The sequence below is a fragment of the Penicillium alfredii genome (assembly GCF_028826965.1).
Source record: "Penicillium alfredii strain IBT 34128 chromosome Unknown utg000001l_segment0_segment0, whole genome shotgun sequence".
Taxonomy (NCBI): domain Eukaryota; kingdom Fungi; phylum Ascomycota; class Eurotiomycetes; order Eurotiales; family Aspergillaceae; genus Penicillium; species Penicillium alfredii.
The window spans coordinates 2,576,974-2,599,137 of NW_026622698.1; the positions used below are offsets into that span (position 1 = coordinate 2,576,974).

Below are 22,164 nucleotides of genomic sequence, written 5' to 3' on the forward strand. Positions count from 1 at the left end.
ATGCCGAGAGACGCCACACGGTCGATTGCCAGCGCTGGTAGCGAGTCGATTGGAAGCCATCGGCAGCGATCCTCGTCCACCCGCGGAGAACGCTCCGCCTCCAACCCGGCCTCGTTCTCTGCCGAGACCAGTAACTATGACACGGCATTACCGCCCATCAATTTCCAGACCCAGCCGCCGCTCGCCCACCGCCGCACCGGGAGCACGCTGAAGACGGTCATGCGCAAGATCTTCAACCGGAAAAGACAGAGCCAGACGGATGGCCTGGAGGAGAACCCCCACGAGTCCTTTTATGATACCCAAACCGCGAGGCAGTCTGGCCCTACGGGAGAAGGCAAATCTTTCTTGGCTGTACCGACACCGTCGGACTCCAAGCGAAGTAGTCCCCTCTCCGTGGAGAACCTGCATCTGGCCAACAATCATCTCTCGCCTACCACCGCCGGTCCTGGATCGATGGCCTCGAGTGGGATGCCGTCGCGCCGACGACGGGCGACTCTTCCCAGTGTGATCTTTTCCGACGACGAATCTAGATATGGGGTGGCGTCTAGTGCTATATCCGATCCCCAGGAAGACAGACCGCATATGCCGGACCAAGAACGGAGGATCAATATGCTACATGCTCGCAGACGGTCAAGAAGCACCGATGCCCTGCATCGTCTCGCAAACGAGCAGCATGATTCACCGTCTCCCTGGCCCGCGCGCACGACCTCGGCCCCCGGCTCCAAATCCTCGCCGTTCGAGGAGAGCTCTTTGAGCGGGCAATCAGGCCGTCCCTCGACGGGAACGACCGTCACCAGCGTCACGCGCGGATCAGCTGAGCCATCTATCCCCGAGTCGGATCAGCACGCGGAGCAAGTCAGTCTGCCGCCGAATGTTGGCAATCTGGTCAACACGATGCAACAAGACGACAGCGTAACCCTCGAGCAACGGTTAACAACCCTGGAGGTGAAGATGATCGATCTGGAATTCGCCATTGCCCGGATGCAATCGAGTCCCAGCGATACCGCACCCCCCGGCCGGTCCTCGCGCCAGAAACACGTCCCTTCCTTCGACTCATTCTCCCCCCATATCCGCGCCAAACCCTCCACCTTCCTGGGTGCCGCCGACCGCGACGAATCCCCCAGCCCACTAGCCAACCCTCTCCCCAACCGCCCGACCAGCACGAGCACGATCCGCCCCGAAACCATGACCTCGCGCTCCCTGCGCCCCGCTCCTTCCTCGACCTCCCTCTCCGACCTGCACGGCGTCTCGATCGAGCAGTACAGCGCACTGGTAATGCTCCTGCGGCGCGAGCAGACCGCCCGCCGCAACCTCGAAACGCAAGTCTCGGGCCTCCGCGACGATATTCGCCAGATCCAGCGCGCAGCCCTGCGCTCCATGGAGCTGGGGACTATGTCCCCGATCCATACCGTCGAGTCGCAGGAGTTCCTGCGCTTCCGACGCGCCTTGGATGACGATGATTCATCGTCGCCGATCCGCGGCGATGAGAAGCCTCATGCCCATGCCGGGTTCGATAGTGACTCGGATTGGGAGCGCTCGGATAGCAATCTTCGCGAGGACCCGTTTGGTCCACCAAAGTGGGAGCGTGGGCAGCGTATTGTTACGGCGCCTATGATCTGATCTGATCTTCTTTTCTCTCATATCTCTGAGTTCTGACTCTTTTTTCTTATTATTCTATACGGCATAGACTTGGCCTTGAATGAATATTGTTTTCAAACTTTGCATTTCTGGGATTGTAGTGCTCTATACTTTGTCAAATCCTCTCTGTATACCTTGGGTATTATCTCTTGGAAAAAGACACGCATTTCTTGTTCTGGCCACGATCGACACAGCTGAATAGCACGCAAGGGACATACGAGGAGTGCCGATCCCGTGCCGCCGTGGGGTTGTGACAAATAACATCCCATAAATCCAACGTGGACCCAGGCTGTCTATCAAGCGATGGATCTCTTCGCCTCGGGCCGTTCTGCTAATCCACGGTGATCCACATCGAACATGTCCCTGGGATATCCAAACAAAACTATATCACCTCTTCAGATACCCTAACGAAAAGAAAAACGAGACAATGGCTGGCCTGAACTCGAGCTGAACTCGAGCTGACTCGCCCCCGCAAAGCTAGCAGGGAATAGCACCTCACACCTCTTGTTCATATCTTTTCCTATGTTCATTCCATTTCCTTGCTCTTCATTAGACCACAATCTATGACACTATATCCACAGTCCACAATCTACACAATGAACAAGCCAGACCCCCAAAAGAACTTCACAGTAACCATCATCGGCGGCGGAATCGGCGGGCTAGCACTGGCAGTCGGCCTGCTCCGCCGCAACATCTGCGTCCAAATCTACGAAGCCGCACCCGCCTTCAAAGAAGTCGGACTGGGCCTCTCCATCGGCCCAGCCGCCCACCGCGCCATGCCCCTTCTCGACCCACACATTCGCGACATCTACGACGCGCTCATCACCACGCACGCTGACAGCCCCGGGTACGAGTCCTTCCGCCAGACATGGTTCGAGATCGTCTGGGCGACGGGCGCACAGGAGGGCGAGTTGCTGTTGAATCTGAAAGCGCTTCCGTCGGGCCAGACGACGTTGCGGAGGGCAAGTTTTCTTGAGGCGTTGGTTAGCCTTGTTCCGTCAGAGATTGTGCATTTCGGGAAGCGGCTCGAGTCGCTAATTGAAGATGATGGAAATGATGGTAATGGTGGAATTCTGTTACGGTTTGATGATGGCTCTTCTGCGCGTGCTGATATGGTTATTGGGTGTGATGGCATCAAGTCCAGGGTTAAGGAGGCCATGCTGCCTGTCGAGTCGCAACTCACCCAGCCGCGCTATAGCGGTATGTACTGCTATCGTGCTGTGCTGGATATGGACGAGATGGTCGAGGCCGTCGGTGATCAGCGTGCGCGAGTCTCTACGCTGTATGTTGGGCGCGGCGCGTATGCTATCTCGTATCCGATCATGCGGGCTGAGAAGGTGAACACCGGGCTGTATATCCTCAGAGACGAATGGGACTATGAGGACTGGATTCGGCCCGCTACCAAAGAAGACTTACGGAGAGATGCGAGTGGGATGGGCCGATATGCAAAGGCTCTTGCTGAGGTATGTGGACTGTCTTTCTTTTTCATTTCTGGCGTTCCCACGGACTTGAGAGAATAAATTCTCAACTCTTTTTATTAGCGCATGCCTGATCCTTCGCAATGGGCCCTCTTCGAGCACCCGCATATCTCGACCTACTGCAGGGGCAGGGTTACCATCCTCGGAGATGCGGCCCATGCTTCAACGCCACACCAGGGTGCGGGCGCAGGCCAAGCAATCGAAGATGCACATGTGCTGGCTGAGCTGCTCAGTGACTCCCGGGTCACCTCTATACCCGATGCCGTGGCGGCGTTCAAGGCATACGATCAAGTTCGACGGCCTCGCAGCCAGAGGGTTGTAACGAGTAGCAAAGAAGGTGCACGCCTTCTTTGTCTGTGCTTGGATGGGGTCGGTGACGACGAGGACAAGCTGAGAAAGACTTTTCAAGAGCGTCTCCGCTGGCTCTGGGACTTGGATGTGCAAGGGCAAGCGGAGCAAGCGCGAGAGAAAATGACGGGATATTTGAATGCGTCCTGCAAGTCGCGCCTGTAAATTGAATTGAATATCGGGCTGTTTCTATTACAGGTGTTGTTGTTGACTGGGCTGGATCTTGGATAGTATACAATAGAATACAACCGGGCTGATTTGGAATGGAAACATTGTGTTCAGATCCAGGACACTTTCTTATGCTCTGCATTTCTAGCGTTATGTTCTATACGCAACCTGACTCTCACTTGTTCATACTCCACTTGGGGCCAAGATGTGGAGCAATTGATCGTCTCAAACCGGGTGATCGGCATTGGAGGGGGATCGGTTGCCGGCTTCCAACGTGGGACATGACTCGCGACAACCACAGATATAACTGAGCGGCCCTGGTTCTATCAAGGTCTTTTTGCAATCACATCTAATCGACTCCATTCACCATGCCGGCTAACCTCGAGATCCCCGATGATATCCTGCAGGATATCAGGGACCAAGTGGTCCTGATCACCGGTGTGTGCCCGATACGTCATCGATGCCCATGGAGATATCCATGGACAGAGCCTAGTTCTAGTTGCTATTCTGACAAAATACCAGGTGGCTCCTCCGGCATCGGCAGAGCAACAGCCCAGCTATGTCTCAACCTGGGCGCCCACGTGCTAATCGGCGACGTGAACCCGCCCAAGACAGAATTCGAGCACAGCGAAAGACTCAAATACATCAAGGTCGACGTAACGACCTGGGAAAGCGTGCGGGCCATGTTCATCGAAGCAGAGCAGGTCTACAACCGCATTGACCACGTCTTCGTCAACGCCGGCGTCGCCCCAACAACCAACTTCCTGGACGACACGCTCGACGAGTCCGGGCAGCTCGCCCCGCCCAACATGCGGACCATCGACGTGAACCTGGTCGGGATGATCTACACCGTGCGACTGGCAGCGCATTACATCAAGAAACTTGCAAGCCAGCGCCCCGCCGACCACAAGACGGGCAGCAGTATCGTCGTGACGGCGTCCGCGTCCTCGTTCCAGATCTTTAGTATCGGCGACTACACCGTAAGCAAGCACGGGGTGGTGGGACTGCTGCGCGGGATGGTCAGCCAGCTCGAGGGCGAGATTCGGATCAATGCGGTGGCGCCGTCGTGGACGGATTCTGCGATGATCCCCAAGCCAATACTCGAGTCGCTGGGGGTGACGGCTCAGCCGGCTGAGGCTGTTGCTCGCAGTGTGTTGTTTTTGTTTGTTGATCGCGCTCGGCATGGCGATGTTATTTATAGTTGGGAGGGCAAGTACCGCGAGGTTAACAACAGCGGGGATGGGTTCCTTGCTCATGCGGCGAGTATTTTACCAAATTCGAAGAATGAGGAGGGGATTGTTACGAAGATAAGAGAGATGGCGAGGAGTCAGGGGAAGTGATTTACTATAGTATGGGCAAAAAGATTTGGGATTTCACGGTACGGTAGTAGTTCATACAACTATTTGATACCCTCGAGCAACTGGCTCTCTATATCTCATGTACCTTTTTAGTGGCGGACTCGTCAAGTGTACCAGGCGGTTGGACAAGGGCGCTTCCATGATAGAGATCTCCATATAGGACTCCTTGTTGAGCAGAGAGTAGAGAGAAAAGAAAAAAGGGGATAGAATATAGGGTTTACTAAATTAGTAAGGTGTAACCAGACTTTTGGACCCCGTTATACTAATTCCTTGCCGATTTCCAGGCAGATCCAGGAAGCCGGGCTTATCTACGTATTGAAAAAAATGATCTGGCAGCCGAGGGGATTGCCGTAGCTGAGAACGACTGTTCGGTAAGGAGTGCTGGTATTTTGACTTGGCCAAAAGCGCTGGCGTGCTCACTATGGGCCCGATCCAAACAGAAATCCACCGACAAGACTTTGTGTGTTGTACCGGGCCAAAGACCGTCCTTCCCCCTGGTCCGAGTTCAGTCACCCTGACGTTGTGATTTTTATGACGTCCCTAAATTACTATTATGCTAGGATCGACGACGACGATGTCTCTGGTATTCAGCTACCTGGTCAAAGCGGATTAGGCTGATACCGATTACCAAGTTTGGATGAAAGACGCGCCGATGCTTCCACCCGCCCACCACCAACTTGTGGGGGTCAATTTCGACGACCGGCATTATTGTAGAACAAATATTTCCCCGTCTTCGATTATCCAAAGCCACCATTGACTATTTCCTGGCCCACATTGTCTTTCCCAAAGAGATGAAGGAGTCCCCAGACAAACTGTCCGCTTCGGGCTGGGATTTAGGTGAGATCAAAACGCATCCCACAGTTGGGTTCAGCGGGACGAATGATTCACGTAAATCCTTCCCGCTGAGCGTCCAGCTGCTTAGTCTACGGGAGCTAAAACAACATAAAAGCTTTCGGAAAATTCCTCGGCTTTCATCCCTGACCAAAACCAAGACAAGCCGTTTGTGTCGGATGCCCAATACTTGCCGGATATGGTTGTAGCTTTGGATCCAATATCCTAGGTGATCCTCGACGTTGGCGCGTAGATATTGGGGCTTAGCGATATGGAGGTGGCAGAGCACTGGTTGAAAATGCTTCCGAAGGAGAGGGCAGATCCAGGCTATAATGTTCTTGAATGACAGGGACGAGATTTGCGTCCTTAACCGAAATGGATGCGTGAAGCCTCTGCAGAGCTTACCCTTTGCGCGGCAGATAGGGGCGTGTTATGTTTTCCTTGACGAGGCGCATACGAGAGGAACCGACTTGAAACTCCCTCGTTCCTATCGCGCGGCGGTAACCTTAGGGGCCGTCATCACGAAAGATAAGTTAGTTCAAGGTAAAGATTCAAAATCCGTCTGATCTAAGAAGCTAGTACTCATGATCTACATCGATAGCATGCATGAGGATGAGGAAGCTGGACAGCGGGCAGTGGGCAGTCTGTGGTCTTTTGCATCCCGCAAGGGATCAAATTCAATTTTCTGGCACTGATTCTAGTATACACCTTCAACTCTCAGACTGCTCAAGTCATGAGTGTATTCATCAAATGAACACTTCACAAAGAATTGCTATTAAGACCCTCTAATTGAATATCAGCATTCCATGATCGTAAAAAATAAATCCAGATCCCGCTGATGTGTAGGAGACCTCGCAATTAACTTACATCATCATATTCATCCATTTTTTTTCGTTCTCAGTTAGCTCCTTTGGTGGCTTGAGCTTGAATGAACATAATTTGTTGAAATATCGGTTCTGCGTCGACTTGTTAGGTAGCCTATAGTTCTTCAGAATAAATAGTTCTTACCATTAAGTAGTAGGCGTAATTCTGTGGGTTCCGCACAGCGAGCCCTGGTTCGCACTGAGCATTACTCGAAGCGTCGAATGGATCATACACCTCCTCCATTCCGGGCCAATGGTGTTTTGTCGAGCGAGAGCTGTTTGTCATACCTAACGATAGACTTTAGTTTCTTGGTTAGTATATAGGGACTTTAGCTACTCCAGGATCTCAGGTATTTGAAATTCCCACCCAGAGGCTTTCATCGCTTTGTCTCCGATATGTGGACAGTGCCTAGAGAGACCGAGTAAGTAAAAATAACCCTTTGCAGCTCTTATCACTCAGTATAGAGGTATTACTAACAATAGTTCATGGGCCATTGTGCTTGTTGTATTCTCAGCTAACAAGGTACTGAAATGGCCGTCGTCTTCAGTTTTGGCGCCGTCACAATCATGTATTCCCATTTCGGCTGTCATATCCGCCATTTCTTCGCAGAAATGCATAATACAGTCGCCTTTCTCCATTGACGCACTGTTTGCGAAGCTAGGTTCCTCACCCGAACCTTTGTAAATAGTAGTATAGGCTGCAGAGCCTTTTCGGCAGTCTCCAGACCAGTCCTTTCCGGTGATCCATAATTTCGGTTCTTTCGCTCGCTTACGAATAGATTTTGAGCTTGGATTAATCGCCTCGCGTAGGTTATTGAAGGCTCTCTGGGCTGCAGAGTGATCATTTGGATGGAACCATATCTCGAACACATCATCAATTGGCAGTTTGCCAAATTGTTTTATGAGGTTTTTCAGTTGTTTCGTATAAGTTTCGAATCGTTTCATCGTCGAAGAGTCCTTGTCGATGTCATCATAGTAGAAGACATCGCCCCGAACAAGCTCAGTGTCTCTTTCTTCCAGGACATGCGCCGATGGTACATCGTCACTATCACAGTTTCGCAAATGTTTCTCGCGGTTAGCTCTTAAAGGAACGTTAAGACTGGGGATTTCTCACTGGGAACGGGTGTCAAGTAATACTCGACTTGCCACAAAGGGTAAAAGTAGCCAGTAATATATAATAAATGCAATTTTCATGGCTGCGATTGTCCGAGATAGTTTTGGGATATCAGGGTTGGAAAAAAAAAATATAAGGTAGCGACAGCGGAGCTAAGGGGTTTATATCTACGGACCGGGGGCGAGGGACGTCCCTAATAAATACTCACAAGTCCTGACTCGCTATTCATAAGTCGTCTAAAATATATGTCCCTGGCCCCCTGTTGGGGCCACTAGAGGGGGCGAATATTGTGGCAGCAAAGTAGAGTCTTGTGGTTAACAGCCGCCGCCGTGGGGCAAATAAAAAAAAATCGACCATCTTTACTTTATTCGGAATTTATGCCAAGTCAAGACACAGGCGCCCTGAGAATTGCGGCCCTAAGAGATGGGATGCTGAGGACTTGAACATTAAACCTCGACCTTGGCATCGAAAAAAAGCCAACACTCACGGATTTCAGATATGTTCGGGTGCATCTATGGTATATCTAAATTTTGGTTCAAAAGACGCTGGCGATAAAGGGGTCACCTCGGCCTTCTATTTATATATAGTGGTTAGAGCTGGACAAGGCAAAGCAACCAGCCCCCTAATTAAGCGTGTCATCCTGAGATCCTTACTCTAGTCGGCCATGATTCTCTTCACCATCCCGAGTCCTATTATTTTGGGCAATCTTGTCCTTTAATATTTCTAGAGTAGACCTAGACAGACCCGCGGATAACCCATATAGGTCGACCCGGGGGTCAGCCTATGGGCGGGTCGTGGGTCAGACCTCTTGACCCGTGGGCGGGTCAAGATTTTTTTAACCCGTCCCGCGGCGTTAATAGGTTAACCTATTTAATCTATTTAGGTAGATACTTTATTAACTATATAATTTTTATAAATTATATTATTCTTAGCTATATTTTTAGGTATTATATTTATTTTAGTTAAATAATTTTTTATAGTAATTAAGAGAATAATTCTTAAAAAATAATTCTAAAGAATATTATTTTAAATATTAATTAATTTTAATTTTAAAATTTATAATTATTAAATATTTATAGATATTTATAAACCTTACTAGAAATCCGCGAGAGGCTATAATTATCTTTATAATTACTTTTTAATTTTTTTATTATAATTAATAAAATATATTAACTATAATTATTAGATCTATAGTATCCTTCTCTTTATTATTACTAATTAGTATAATCTTTTTATAAATCTTTTAAGTCTTTTTTTCTTTCTATATAATTTCTAATTTATTCTACTCCTAAAGCTCTTAAATAAATATAAGCTATTTCTTTTTAACTTTAAATTTAGTAATATATATAAATATTATTAGATCTTATATAATAGATATATTTAATATCCTTTATTAATAATAATAAATATTATATATAGAATTAAATAATTACTTAATATTAGTATTAATAGCTAAGATTAAAAAGAGATTATAAATAAGGCTTATAAATATAGGAAATTTATACTAATAATCCTTCTAGAATTAATAAGATAAGATTAAAATAGTATTTAGATAAAAGATAAATTATAATAATTAGTATAATATTTAGATAGATTAGAACTAATATCCTTATTAAAATTAGGGTTCTAAGATAGGCCTTAAAATCCTAGTTCTAATAAAGATAAAAAGATAGAAACTTAATAGATTAGAATTAGGGTTTTAAATAATTATTTAGAACCCTAGTTTTAATAAAGATATATATAGAAATTTATCTTTTTTAATATACTATATTATTTTAGACTAGGAGCTTAAGATAGAAGAATTAGTTATTAAAAATATATTAAATTTATTAGTTTAATAAGATTATTTTATTTTAGATAGTAATTAAGAGTTTAGAATATTACTAATTTAGTAACTTAGAAACTAATTTTTAAGATTTTATTAATATTAAATACTATAATCTATCTAAAGATAATCTTAGTTTTTAGTTTAAAAAATTTAACTTTATATTAAAAAACTAAGATAGTACTAATTATATAGATATTACTAAGCTTTTTATTATTTATTATAAAATAATATTTATAGAGTTTATCTTTAGCTAATTTAAGAATTTAATATATCTATTATTTCTATCTAACTTTTTTTCTATTAAGCTATTTAATTAATCTCTTAAAATAATTAAATAGCTTATTATAGATAGTAAAAATAATATAAATAATAATATCCTTTATTTTTAAAAGGATTATAGTAAATTAGAAAAATACCTAAATAATATTAAGAAGATAGTTAATTTAACGCTATTTATCTATATTAATTTTAAGATAAAGATAATTATATTTAGAGTAAAATCAATTAAAGACTAATTATAACTATTTTATATATTAGAGTATTAAAAAGATTAAATTTTATCTAGTTTAGATATCTTAAATTAGAACTAATTAAAGGTAATTAAGCTAGAGACTAAAAAAGGACTCCTAATATTAAGGATTTATATTAATAAAGATTATAAGATTTCTAATCTAAAATATAAAATAGATTAGTATTTTAATTAATATATAAAAAGTATAGATATATATCTTTATAAGAGTTATTATAATATCTCATTTTTATATTTTTTAATAAATATATTAGATATATTCCTTAGACTAAATAATCTTAGTTACCTTATTCTAAAGATTCGCTTTTATCTAGTTAAATAGTTATTTTAAACTTAACTAAATTATATATATAATATATAGAACCTAAATAATTATTATCTTAAAGTTAATATCTAATAATTAAATAGAATCTTAGATACTAGTTTAAAAATTCTATTTTATTTATACTATTAAAAATTACCTAGGTCTTTTTCTGATTATTAGATTATTTTAGTATTAGTAGTATAATAAAAGAGAGGCTTTACTCGATTTACTAGCTTTCTAGTAGTTCTAAGAGGGTATTAAGAAGTTAATTAGAATAGAAAATAGATAATTTAAACCCCTTACTCTTAATAAGAGAGAGAGGGTATAAGATAGATAACTAAGATATAGAAGAGATATAGTAATAGTATATTAAAATAAAGGATTTAAGATATAGAAAAATAATCTAAGATAAATTATTGTAGATTTAAGGAAATATATAGGTCTAATACTTATTTCTTATTAGTAGATAGGATTTAGCACTATCCTAATACTAAATTTTATAACTAATTAGAATAGACTCTACTAATATATATAAAGCTTATTAGATAGTAAGAAATAGATTAATAGATTAATCTATAGGTTAACCTATTAATTTAAATAATTAGATAAGAGTAATATCCTAAGATTTTTCTTTTTATTCCCTAAAAATTTTAATCTAACTAGCTAACCTTTTTACGTAAATATATTAGAACTAGGGCTATAAATAATCGCGTAGGTAGATTAAAACTAGGGTTTTAAATAATCGCGTAGATAGATTAAAACCCTAGTTCTAATAGAGATAGAAAGATTACTATAAAAAAAATATATTTTATTATATCTAGTAAAAAAGGGACTATATAACCCTTTTATAGTAAGAGACTTAAGATATAGAAAAATAATCTAAGGTAAATTATTATAGATTTAAGGGAATATATAGATCTAATACTTATTTTTTATTAGTAGATAGAATTTAGTATTATCCTAATACTAAATTTTATAATTAATTAGAATAGGCTCTATTAATATATATAAAGTTTATTAAATAGTAAAAAATAGATTAATAAATTAATCTATAGGCTAACCTATTAACCTAAATAATTAGATAAAAGTAATACCCTAAGATTTTTCTTTTTATCTCTAAAAAATTTTAATCTAACTAGTTAATATTATTATTTTATATAAATCCAGAAAAAATATTTAAAATAATTCTTTTATATAATTAAGACTATAATATACTTATATATTAATAAAGAAATATTAGATATTAGATTTATATCTATTTTATTATTTCTAATATATATAGTTTATTTATATAAAAAATAATAGTACTATTATAGACTTTAAATATATATTTTTAGGTTTAGTATAAGAAATAGTTAATTAATATCTTCTTTCGCCTATATCTATCTATTATAAAATATAATTCTTACCTTAAAGTATTAAATTAATAAATTAATATATTATATTCTAAATATATTATTACTATATAATATTCTTTTTATAAAGAGTTATAATTATAAATTATATTAGAATAAAAATAGTATTTAATAATAATATATTATTAAAAAAGATAAGTAAATTATCTATCCTAATTAAGAAATTTATACTAAAATAAGTCAAAAATAGGTTAACCCGTTAACCCGCGGGTCAACCTATAGGTAGGTCAGGATTTTATTGACCCGACCTATGGGTCGTGGGTTTAGGTTATAGGTCAAGATCTTTGACCCATAGGACGGGTCTGTCCATGTCTATACACGCGCGACTATAGACCCGGCTAGACCGAATCTATTCTAAGAAGAACACTTCTATTAGTGATGACTTGTAGTAAGAGACTAAGTCTCTAAATAAATGCTATGTACTCGTTAGCTTAAACTTGTTAGGGGTTTGGACCAAATTGTATCAATTAATACTATATCCTAGATACAAAAAGGATTCGTTAAGAGATATAAAGAAAAGGGGTTATACAAGGGTTAGGGTTTCGCTAGAAGGGCGGTCAGTTTCTACCAGCGAGGCCTTTAGGTCAAGCTTCTTTGTTATATAGGACTTCGTACAACGGGGTCCAAAAGTCTAGGTACAGCACCCTACTTTAGTAAAATTCATATTCTAACCCCTTTTTTCTTTTCTCTCTACTATAATGAATATATAATATTTTAGTACTGAAATTAGTGTAAATCGTAGGCAAAACAATAAATTATCGGAATCTACTCACATAGCGATTATTTTTGCTCTCGAAAATAGCTTAAGTCCTACTAAAATCGCTCGCGATTTAAATCTTAGCTATATTATAATTTACCGGACTCGCGATTATTTTTAGTAACACTATACTCTTAAATTATTACTTAGAAGTAGTAGACCTTCTAAGATTAACGATTAGACTATTCGATATATCTATTAGATAGCCTGTTGAAACCCGCGAATACCCCTTATTTATCCTCTCGATTAACGATTTAACGCGTTTTAAAAAGATACGGGCTTCGAAAATAGAAGAGTAAGAAATGAATACTTTTATTAAAATTAGTTATATAAAAAAGACGCGTTTTTATACACGAATAGGTAAGTTTTTCGGATTAAGAGAGTCTAATCTTTTCTGACGAATATTTAGTCTAACGAATATCGAATTCTAAGGTCTAATTTATCTTTTAATTTAGCTCTAAGGCCTACCGAAGCGATCTTATAAACCTCGTGAGTTATAGTAAAGATATTTTGTAGATAATTTAGGCTAGAATCTAGATTAGTGGCCGAATAAAGATAATAATTATAAATCGCGATAAAAATATATCTTAGTAAGATTATACTACGAACTTCTATCTCGATACTCTCGAAGAAGGTCTTTTACTAATATATAAATTATATTCGATTTTTTAATAAGATAATATAAAGATTTATATAGTAGAAATCTTATAAAAGTAGTTCGAAAATTATAGGATTTAAGTAATTAATTAGCCTCCGTATTTATTTAATCTTAACCCTATTAAACTAGTATAGCGACTTCTAAAGATTAAAATTCTTTAATTATATCTTTAGCTAGATAATAGAAGATCTAAATTAGATTAGGAGGTCTTTAAAAAAGCTATATATAAAATATAGGAACTACTTAATTAAAATATTATTGATAACTTAATTTAATCTATACCTTATAGAATAGCTACTATACACGTAGTAAAGGGTTGGTATACTAGATATTAATCTATTTTCTTTATATATTTAGTATGAATTTATATTAATTAATATTAGGGGAGTTATTTAGTTTCTAATATAGTAGGGTAAATCTGAATTATAGAGTGTACCCAGACTTTTGACCGCGTAGTGTACGAAGGTCCCGTAACATTATTCTATAAAAAAAATATATTAGAAATAGATAAAAAATAGATAACTAATATATTAAGATCTCTTATTTTTAATTTAACTTATTATACTCAAGTAGCTCTAGCTTACCCTTAGGCATCTTCTCTAAATACTGTTTATAAATAGTATTACCTCTTAAGAAACAAGCTATTTTAATAATATTCGATAAAAAATCGATAAAAAATCGATAGATAGATTAGATTGATAGATAAAGTAAGTTAGTTTTAGTATAGTAATACTAAAAAGTAATTTTTCATTAATTATAGCTAGCTAATCATAATACGTTTACATAGGCTAATTCCACACTTACAACTGTGGACTCAACACCAACCCAACTGTTCATCTGATCTAGGTTCTGATTTTGGGGTGCCCCTATCAATACCCGACTGCTCGTCGCTTCTTACGTGATGTAAACAAATAGGCCACTACGAAGAAATCGAACGAGTCACTTGACCAGGCCGCCGAATAAACTCTTGCCTAATTGACTTAACGGCTATGTTTTCTTTTTTCTACCCTGGTGTGGCTGGCTCCACAGAGGTTTCACTGACGTTTTCATGTTTCTGCGGGGCGGGAGGCATAATTTTGCATATTAACTTTGGGCCTGTTACAGTTTGTTTTCAGATTATTGGGTTAGTACAGTGATATTCGAATTCAGTTATACCTTCACAGAGTCATTGTAAGTTACCATTTGCTTCCAAGAGATGTTTTAGTCAATGGTGAACGTGGCTGGACTAATCTTAAGAATTGGCTGTGGGACAGTCGTTCAAAGAGGATCAATGCCGCAACTACAATCCTTCTTATATCACGTGATATAGCCTAACTAGACACGTTTCCGAGAATTAACTAACTTAGTAGTTATTATGGAAGGCGGTCAGGGACAGGCTAAAATTTGATTTTCAAGATTTCCCCTTATACTAGCCCTTTCCATTTACCATTTACCCCCGACATATATGAAATAGGCTCGGAGACAACAATGGACTGGGATGCTTTGTGTTTCAATGTTGCCACCTTGATTGCAGGCGTGTTTGTTCTTGACTATGGCGCGGACAAGTTTATCGACCATACCGTCATCGTCGGGCGGCGTCTAGGCATCTCGCAAACTGTCATTGCCCTCTTGACAGCTGGCGCTGAATGGGAAGAGGTCTGCAGCTCTCTGCAGTCTGATTCAATGTCTATTCTGGCTAATCTCCTTCTTAGCTCGCCGTGGTAGTTGCCGCCATCCTGCAACATCGCAGCCCCCTAGCCCTTGGGAACGTCATGGGTTCGACTATCTCCAACATTCTCGGCGCCTTTTCTTTGGGTCTAGTCTTTCATCCCCAGGGTCTAGAGTTTGACCGCAGCGCAAAATTATACTCGGCCCTGCTACTTCTGGTTACGACGCTCTTCGTAATGTTGGCATTCTTTGACCAATTGAACCCGATTTTCGGTGGGGTTTTGATTGCTATATTCGCGCTCTATGTCGTCTCTATCATCTTTGCTATCTATAAAGGTATAGCCTCGGCCCCAGAGCTATCCGACAGTGATAGCGACGGGGAGTACAGTGATAGTAATGACGGCGAATCCGTCAATCATACCACTATCTCCGAGAACTCCCCCCTTCTTGAGAATGAGCATACGCCGTCATCAACAGACAAAGGGACCAGACGAAGCAGAAGCCTTGCTTACCATATTTTCCAACTCATTCTCGGATTTATCTCGCTTTCTTTGTCAGGATACATCCTCTCCCATAGTGCCGTCACCATCGCCGACTCCCTACATTTCTCGGGAACCGTCTTCGGTCTGACCGTTGTCTCTTTTGCCACTACTCTCCCAGAGAAACTGATTGCAATCCTCAGTGGTTCCCGCGGCCACGGCGGCATTATGGCTGCGACGACGGCAGGAAGCAACATCTTCCTGCTGACGCTCTGTGTTGGTGTCGTTGCAGTGGCGGGGTACCAGGTACAAGAGGCGGATAGTTTTGTACTTTTCGAGCTAGTGGCAGTGTGGGTGTCCTCTCTGCTATTTTGTGTAGTTATCTTTTTGGGAATGGGGAGGAATGCGGGTGTAGTACTCTTGGCTGCCTACCTCGGGTTCCTATGTCTGGAGTTTACCGTTTACCGGCGGTGATTGGCATAAACTGTTCTCAGTTCTTCAGCGCCTTTTCAAAATCAATGTATGAAAGTGAGACCAGCATAGCTTCCTACCAATAATCAGTCTATCACTAGCTTAAAGCAAGACTTAGTAGGCTAGACGACTGGGTTAGATGGCTAGAACTCCCCAAAGACTCGATTTGTCCAGCCTCCTGGCCAGCGACCATTCTCTAATATATAGATAGAGCTACGGCCAGACATAGGGTCCTCTCCGAATACAAAATATTATTGATTTAAGAGCCCTCAAAGAACAAAGCAAACTGGTGCGAGATTGGATAACGAGAGGGGTAGTACATGCGACCTGGCTTATGCTATATATTGCATAGGCCTCGCTTCCTGGAACGGCGGTCACTCATATCTTTCCTATCGTTAAACCTATATAGCGGAAATGGCCTTCAGCGCTCTGCTGTTTTGCACCAAGATGATGGACGTACTGCCGAAGGAAGGCATGGAACCCTTGGTCAGGATTGTTTCCATAACTTGGCCAAGCTTTCTTGATGTAAGCCTTCAGCTCGGCGAAAAACCCCTCTATAGGGTTGAAATCTAGAGAGTAATACAGCAACCTGACACCTGCACCAGAGCATAACTGCTTAGCTCTGTCCGAACGATGGAAGGATGCATTATCCATAACAAGCACGGACTTTGGCTCTGGCCACCCTCCAAAGTGGTGACCAACCAGTTCGAAGATAACTGGTACTCCCCGGAAACCAGGGTAGTTTCTATTCAGGAACCGCCATTTACTCTTAGATAGACACTATAGGAACCTCTCAGTAGTTCGCTGAGAACAAAGCGAGCCACCTCCCATTTTGCATCGCATAGGAAAATAGTTTCTCAATCCGGGGTGGGAGGGGGTGTTGAACTTATGCTGTGTCACTGAAATTGAAACTTAGGTTTCGAATAGCATCCTTTCAAGGTAGGTGCGAGGGTAGACACGGTCAGTGTTAATGTTCTCTGCTCTTTCCTGGCTTTTTTTTGGAGTCTTCATGCTCACTCCTCCCGCGTAAAACGAAACAGATTTCTTAGTTACCCAGTCCAGTTGGCCTTTGTCATGAATATGGCCCGATGGATGGCCCCAATGGCTTGTCTGATATATTGTAAGAAATACCAGGACCAGAAAGATTCGTATTTGTAGAATACAAGAAGATGGAAAGTTCCTCCAAATACATAACAATGTGTGGATAAAGAAAATGCCACAGTAAGCTCGGGGGGATTGGGAGATGGGGGCCTGTGCCTAAGTGACCACTTAGATATCCACGGTTCGATCTATGGATGCTTAGTGGGCACCATCCTATTTTTCCAAACTGGACCCCACCCGCTGACTCGCCAACCTATGTAAGTTTAAGGATTACACTAAAAAGGATGGTTTGGGATTTGAGACAATGACCCACTTCTCCCATTACTCAGTATACATGTTAGAAGAGTAAGCGTCAGCAACAATAGGCTGCGAAAACGATAAGACCAGCGGGTTGTAGGCGTAAGAGAGCTCAACTCAAGTATATATGCTAACTAGATGCTTGATACAGCGGGCGGAGCCGAGTACGTTTCTTTGCTTTTCTTTTCTTGGTGGGAACAGTAGTGATCCAAAAGTAGTGGACCGTGATCTAAGCCAAGCTCATTACTCCGGCCCGATAGGCCAAATCTTAGCCCCCAGATACGTCTATATATACGCGTTAATACACAACTCAGGTAGGTGAGCCTGCAGTGTTTCATGCGTTGGTCCTCCAGGTACCAACAAGAATGTATCCTATATCTCAACCAGATGAAAAGAAGCCACTAGATTTATCTTTGATATAGGTTACTAATCCAAAAGAGAAACATATGCTCGGAAGCACAGGTGTGCTCGTCAATGCGTTTAGCACCAACAGCCAAAATAACGTAGGTCCAACTGTACTAGATGCTTCTGTGCAATCACGCCGGCTAGCCTTTGCTGCAATATACTTTCCGCCCCTTTCATACATACATATATGGAGGACCATCAAGACCTGGGTGGGCCTGTACATGTATACCGGGAAGGTGTAAGACGTATTGTCGTTTTTCATTTCAGCGAGGATATGCCCTTTCATCACTCCCACTTTCCCTTGTCTTACACATATACCCATGCTAGTCACCGTGTGCTGATTTTCTTTGCTTTCCGATAGCATATTGAACATGCGTGTCTTGATGTGGTGCCAGTTATGGCTTCTTCCTTTGGTTGCCTCCCGGGCAGTGAATGGACCGAGGTGAGCGATTTTATTCTATTCAAAGGGAGAGTGGCTTAGAAGCATCACAAACAGATACTGATTCAAAGACACTACAGAGCAGATACCACTGCCGATGCGCAAACCTCAGGCGCTCCCCCCGTTCCATAGAAATATACCAAAGGCACCGTGTTCTACTATGACGGATATTAAAAGACCGACTCCCGAGTGAAAGACTACGAAACCATGTGGTCTCAGCTCATCAGTCTCTTGAATCTAGTGGATCAACCAGAAAAGTCCAACGAGGTCTTCCAGAGGTGGTTCAATCCCTACGACATGCCCGTGGTAGAAGACGTGTTTGCTCGTATGTGGGATGCAGTTGAGCCGCCCAAAACCAACTCGAAGCGAGATAATACTCCCAAGGTCTGGATTACGAGCAGGGATATTGGCGATAAATGCGGTTCGGGTTCACCACTTGCGTACACGGGGTCTTTCGGGGCTTTACCCGATGACATCCGGAAGAAGATGGTCAGTCAGTACTCGATGTCTAACCAGGACTGCATTATCCACTTCTGTGAGAAACCTCTGGACTATATTCTAGAACGCCAATTTGTCGACTGCGACGAGATTCCGCTCAAGCGAATGAGCTTCTCGGTCGCTGGCAATGCCACAGCAACTTTACTTCATGAGCTCATGTAAGAGCTCCTTCCCTCTCTCTTAAAAACGTTTTATTGTCCAGCCACTAATATATCGGCTCTCAATGCAAAAATATAGGTAGGTTTCCACACACTTTATCTTTATGCGCGGCTTTGAATCTATACTAACAAGAGAGTAGGCTAGATGATGTCTTCACCGGTGGCAGTGGAGAGGGAAAGGAGATATACGACCCATATCAATGCAGCGCGGTCACAGACGACTGCTCCTCGGGAACTGCAGTTCGGAATCCACAGAACTACCAATACTATGCAGCAGTAAGACATCCCGTGGCTTCAGAAAAGCAATCTAGAGGCAGCTAACGAGGCTTTTATTTTTCGGCAGAACCGATATTGGAACAACAAGTGCTCATTCGATTTGAAAGCTCCGGCCCCGAAGCCTCCTCCAAAGAGCGATGCATTGAAACAATACGTTGTGGGCACGTAAATACTGCTGTGACAAATGCAAATAGTACCTTCTGATTTTTATTTTGAAATTTCTTTTCGGCAAGGAGATGGTTTATTACTTTATTATATGCGTGCGGAATATTACGATTTGTAACCTAGGGAACCCCCCAAGCGCTACTCTTACGGGGGAGCGCCAGCCACCAGAATTGTACCTGTGTTTCTATGGTAGTCTTAAGTACTCAGGGCCGGAAAATACCTAGCGGAAGAGAAAGAAATCGACCCCGTCATTGCACTGCGTTCCCATCCAAACCCATAACCAACTAACTACCAAGGATATCCCGCAGCCCGTTCAACCCATGACATGATTTTCACACTCTTGACTAACGAGGCAAGTCATGTCATGTCGCGGTGGCAACCAGGCGGCTGATATTTGGCTGCTGGTGCGCTCATGTAAAGAGGATTTACATAACAATGCAGCAGCCGCCGGGGGGTAGCTACGAAAGATATAGATGTTAGACAAAAGGGATCACCAGAGAAAGGGTAAGCAAGCACCGAGAATGGATTGAAACATACCCTTGAGGACAGGAGCAGGAGTGTTAATCGAAGGGAGAGCCATTGCGATGGATTTGGTTGCTTTAAAAGCGAAAATGCTTTGGAAAGATTGGATTGGATTGGATTGAAAGATTGTGATGATTGCGGGTGATGTAGCAATGTATTTACGAGGGATGAGAGGGTACTATTTATATTCGAGGAAAGACGACTTGGTGAGTTGTGAATCTCTGGGTTCTACACGATGCATAAAAGAAAACCGGAGGCATCCTGGCGCGGACATCATGTTAAAATAGGAATATGGTCGGCTCAATGTAAGAACAATATTAAGCAAATTGTGTAGTGGCTGCATGGGATTTTCTTTGAAGTCTTCCTTCGGATTTGAATACTCGAATCAAGAACATCAGAGAAAGTTGGCTGCGGCGGAAGTTAACCTCGACGTGACAGGGCCAAGGACAAAGAAATACTTCTCGGCCAACCACCTTGGAATATCGTCACGATTGTCCTCAGAGAACAATATTAACGATGTCTTTGTAAGGCTTGCCACAGTGTTTCAGCTGTGGGACTTGACAGTAACTAAATGAATTTCTCTCGAGGCCGCACAGGGCTCAATTACAGTGAATGAGAAGTAGTGAGATAATGGCAAGTACTAGAAAGGAGAAAAAAAAAATGTCCGCCACAAAATATTAATCAAGAGAGACCTATATACACTATACTGGAGTTCAATAGAGTACGAAATAAGAAACAATGGGTAACTTAACGCGCACAAGCTTCACTTCAAACCCGGCATATTGTAGAACGAACACGGTCCCAATATTAGGTCTACCCAAGCTATTTATAGGCTCATTTGAAGAAAAAATGAGGGGTACCATTTTTTGGCACTTCGTTTCGGAGGTCCATGGTTGTAATTTTCTTGGGTAAGAACTGGCGCTCGGCCTCGGGTCATGATGATGACGGAGTTTTGCTGTACAACTTTGGACTCAGGGAATGACTAGTGGGTCACAAAGACTAACGCTATATTTTCAGTATAGAATGGTCGATTTTTCTACATGCAAGGGATTTGGTATTTCACGAATGGATTTTGAGCTCGCACGACTGCTTTTGACTCCAGTCAGCGTTGAGATTTCGATGGCGCCGAGCACTGCCCATGTACCTTGAGCAGGTATCTGATTGGGTTGTACTCTTTTATTTTTATGTTTATTTTTTAATTCATTGGTTTGTGTATTTATGTCTTTGCCTTTTTTTTTTCTTTCGGGTTGAGGGTTGCTCTTGCGTTGATCCATTTGAGGTTCGAGGGAAATTACTGTAATGGATACCCTTGACAGTGTCGAACTAAGCTCCATCCGATTTCCCAAATCGGAAACTTCAACGACACACAACTTCACCCAGGGTATACCCCAACCAACTCTGAACCAAATTCCCCAGATCTAGCAGAAAAGTCGTGACCTCACTAGCAGTACTGGACAAAATCATCCAGACGCGCATTCTTAATCACAGTAGAGAACTTGCCCGAGCTCCGTGCAGTGCAAGAGTTCGTCTTCTGCTGCTCAGATACATCCTCAGCGGTATTCTGGCTATCATCATCCGGATCGTCGCCCTTGGGATACTCAATATGGAAGACAGGTTTACCCGCCTCAATAAAAGCCGCAAAGTCGCCGCACTCCTTGAACTGCGCACACTGCTCATTCACAGACCACTGGACATCCTCGATGACAGAATCGACAAGCTGCGCCCCGTTCTTAAGTCCGATGGACATGCCGCGCGCGGATGCCTCGCTGGCTAGGAACTTGACGTACGCCACCGCGTCGTCGAGGGTCAGACCGAGCCCGTTGTCGTTGTCGAAGCCGTCGATGTTGTCCGGGTCAACGCCATCACAACCCTTCTCTTGTGCCAGGTCCAGACGCGCCTGCATGATCTTTTGCACGTTGGTTGACTTGACGTTGAGCCAGCGCTCGTTCCAATCCTCGAGCTCCTTGCCGAGGTCTGTCTCCTCGACGAATTTGTCTTTGTCTTGTCGCCAGCCCTCGTATGTCCCCGCGGAGAAATAGCAGATTACTTTGCGGCCTCTGTCGTGCAGTTCTGAGATACCCGCCGGCGTGTTTTCGAACAGATCGATGTCGTAGATGGGTGCGTCAACCGATGTATCTTGCAGTTTGCCCTCTAACTTGATCTGCCATTTTGTGTTTGGCTCTGGTTGCCAGGTGCTTCCGTTGTCACTTTCGCGCTTGCGGAGAACCTCCCGTTTATAGTTTTTCTGGGGCGCCTGCTGGGCTCCGAGTCCGGCTCGAAGGTCCATTTCCAGGGTTACGAAGACCACGCCGACGATAAAGCACAACAGGGCCTTTTTCGTGAGCACCGAGGCTTCCCAGCCCGTCTGCTGCGACGAGATTGCCATGGCGAGACTGGCTGGAATCAAATATAAACAA

General features: G+C 42.6%; 6 protein-coding genes across 6 annotated transcripts; 5 read left to right on the forward strand and 1 right to left on the reverse strand.

The window, feature by feature from the left end:
* Positions 1-1,620, forward strand: NUU61_000993 (uncharacterized protein; the record flags this gene model as incomplete). The annotated part of the gene is made up of 1 exon (XM_056651575.1): positions 1-1,620. One exon carries the CDS (start codon positions 1-3, stop codon positions 1,618-1,620), a length of 1,620 nt encoding a protein of 539 aa, XP_056516425.1.
* Positions 1,621-2,234: 614 nt separating this feature from the next.
* On the forward strand, positions 2,235-3,629 carry NUU61_000994 (uncharacterized protein; the record flags this gene model as incomplete). Its single annotated transcript, XM_056651576.1, has 2 exons — positions 2,235-3,101; positions 3,180-3,629. 2 exons carry the CDS (start codon positions 2,235-2,237, stop codon positions 3,627-3,629), a joined length of 1,317 nt encoding a protein of 438 aa, XP_056516426.1.
* Positions 3,630-4,000: 371 nt separating this feature from the next.
* NUU61_000995 (uncharacterized protein) lies at positions 4,001-4,972 on the forward strand (the record flags this gene model as incomplete). Its single annotated transcript, XM_056651577.1, has 2 exons — positions 4,001-4,070; positions 4,155-4,972. 2 exons carry the CDS (start codon positions 4,001-4,003, stop codon positions 4,970-4,972), a joined length of 888 nt encoding a protein of 295 aa, XP_056516427.1.
* A 9,784-nt stretch (positions 4,973-14,756) lies between these two features.
* Positions 14,757-15,889, forward strand: NUU61_000996 (sodium:calcium antiporter; the record flags this gene model as incomplete). Its single annotated transcript, XM_056651578.1, has 2 exons — positions 14,757-14,924; positions 14,981-15,889. 2 exons carry the CDS (start codon positions 14,757-14,759, stop codon positions 15,887-15,889), a joined length of 1,077 nt encoding a protein of 358 aa, XP_056516428.1.
* Positions 15,890-18,335: 2,446 nt separating this feature from the next.
* On the forward strand, positions 18,336-19,229 carry NUU61_000997 (uncharacterized protein; the record flags this gene model as incomplete). The annotated part of the gene is made up of 3 exons (XM_056651579.1): positions 18,336-18,784; positions 18,925-19,060; positions 19,128-19,229. 3 exons carry the CDS (start codon positions 18,336-18,338, stop codon positions 19,227-19,229), a joined length of 687 nt encoding a protein of 228 aa, XP_056516429.1.
* A 1,959-nt stretch (positions 19,230-21,188) lies between these two features.
* NUU61_000998 (endo alpha-1,4 polygalactosaminidase) lies at positions 21,189-22,133 on the reverse strand (the record flags this gene model as incomplete). Its single annotated transcript, XM_056651580.1, has 1 exon — positions 21,189-22,133. One exon carries the CDS (start codon positions 22,131-22,133, stop codon positions 21,189-21,191), a length of 945 nt encoding a protein of 314 aa, XP_056516430.1.
* Positions 22,134-22,164: the final 31 nt, after the last annotated feature.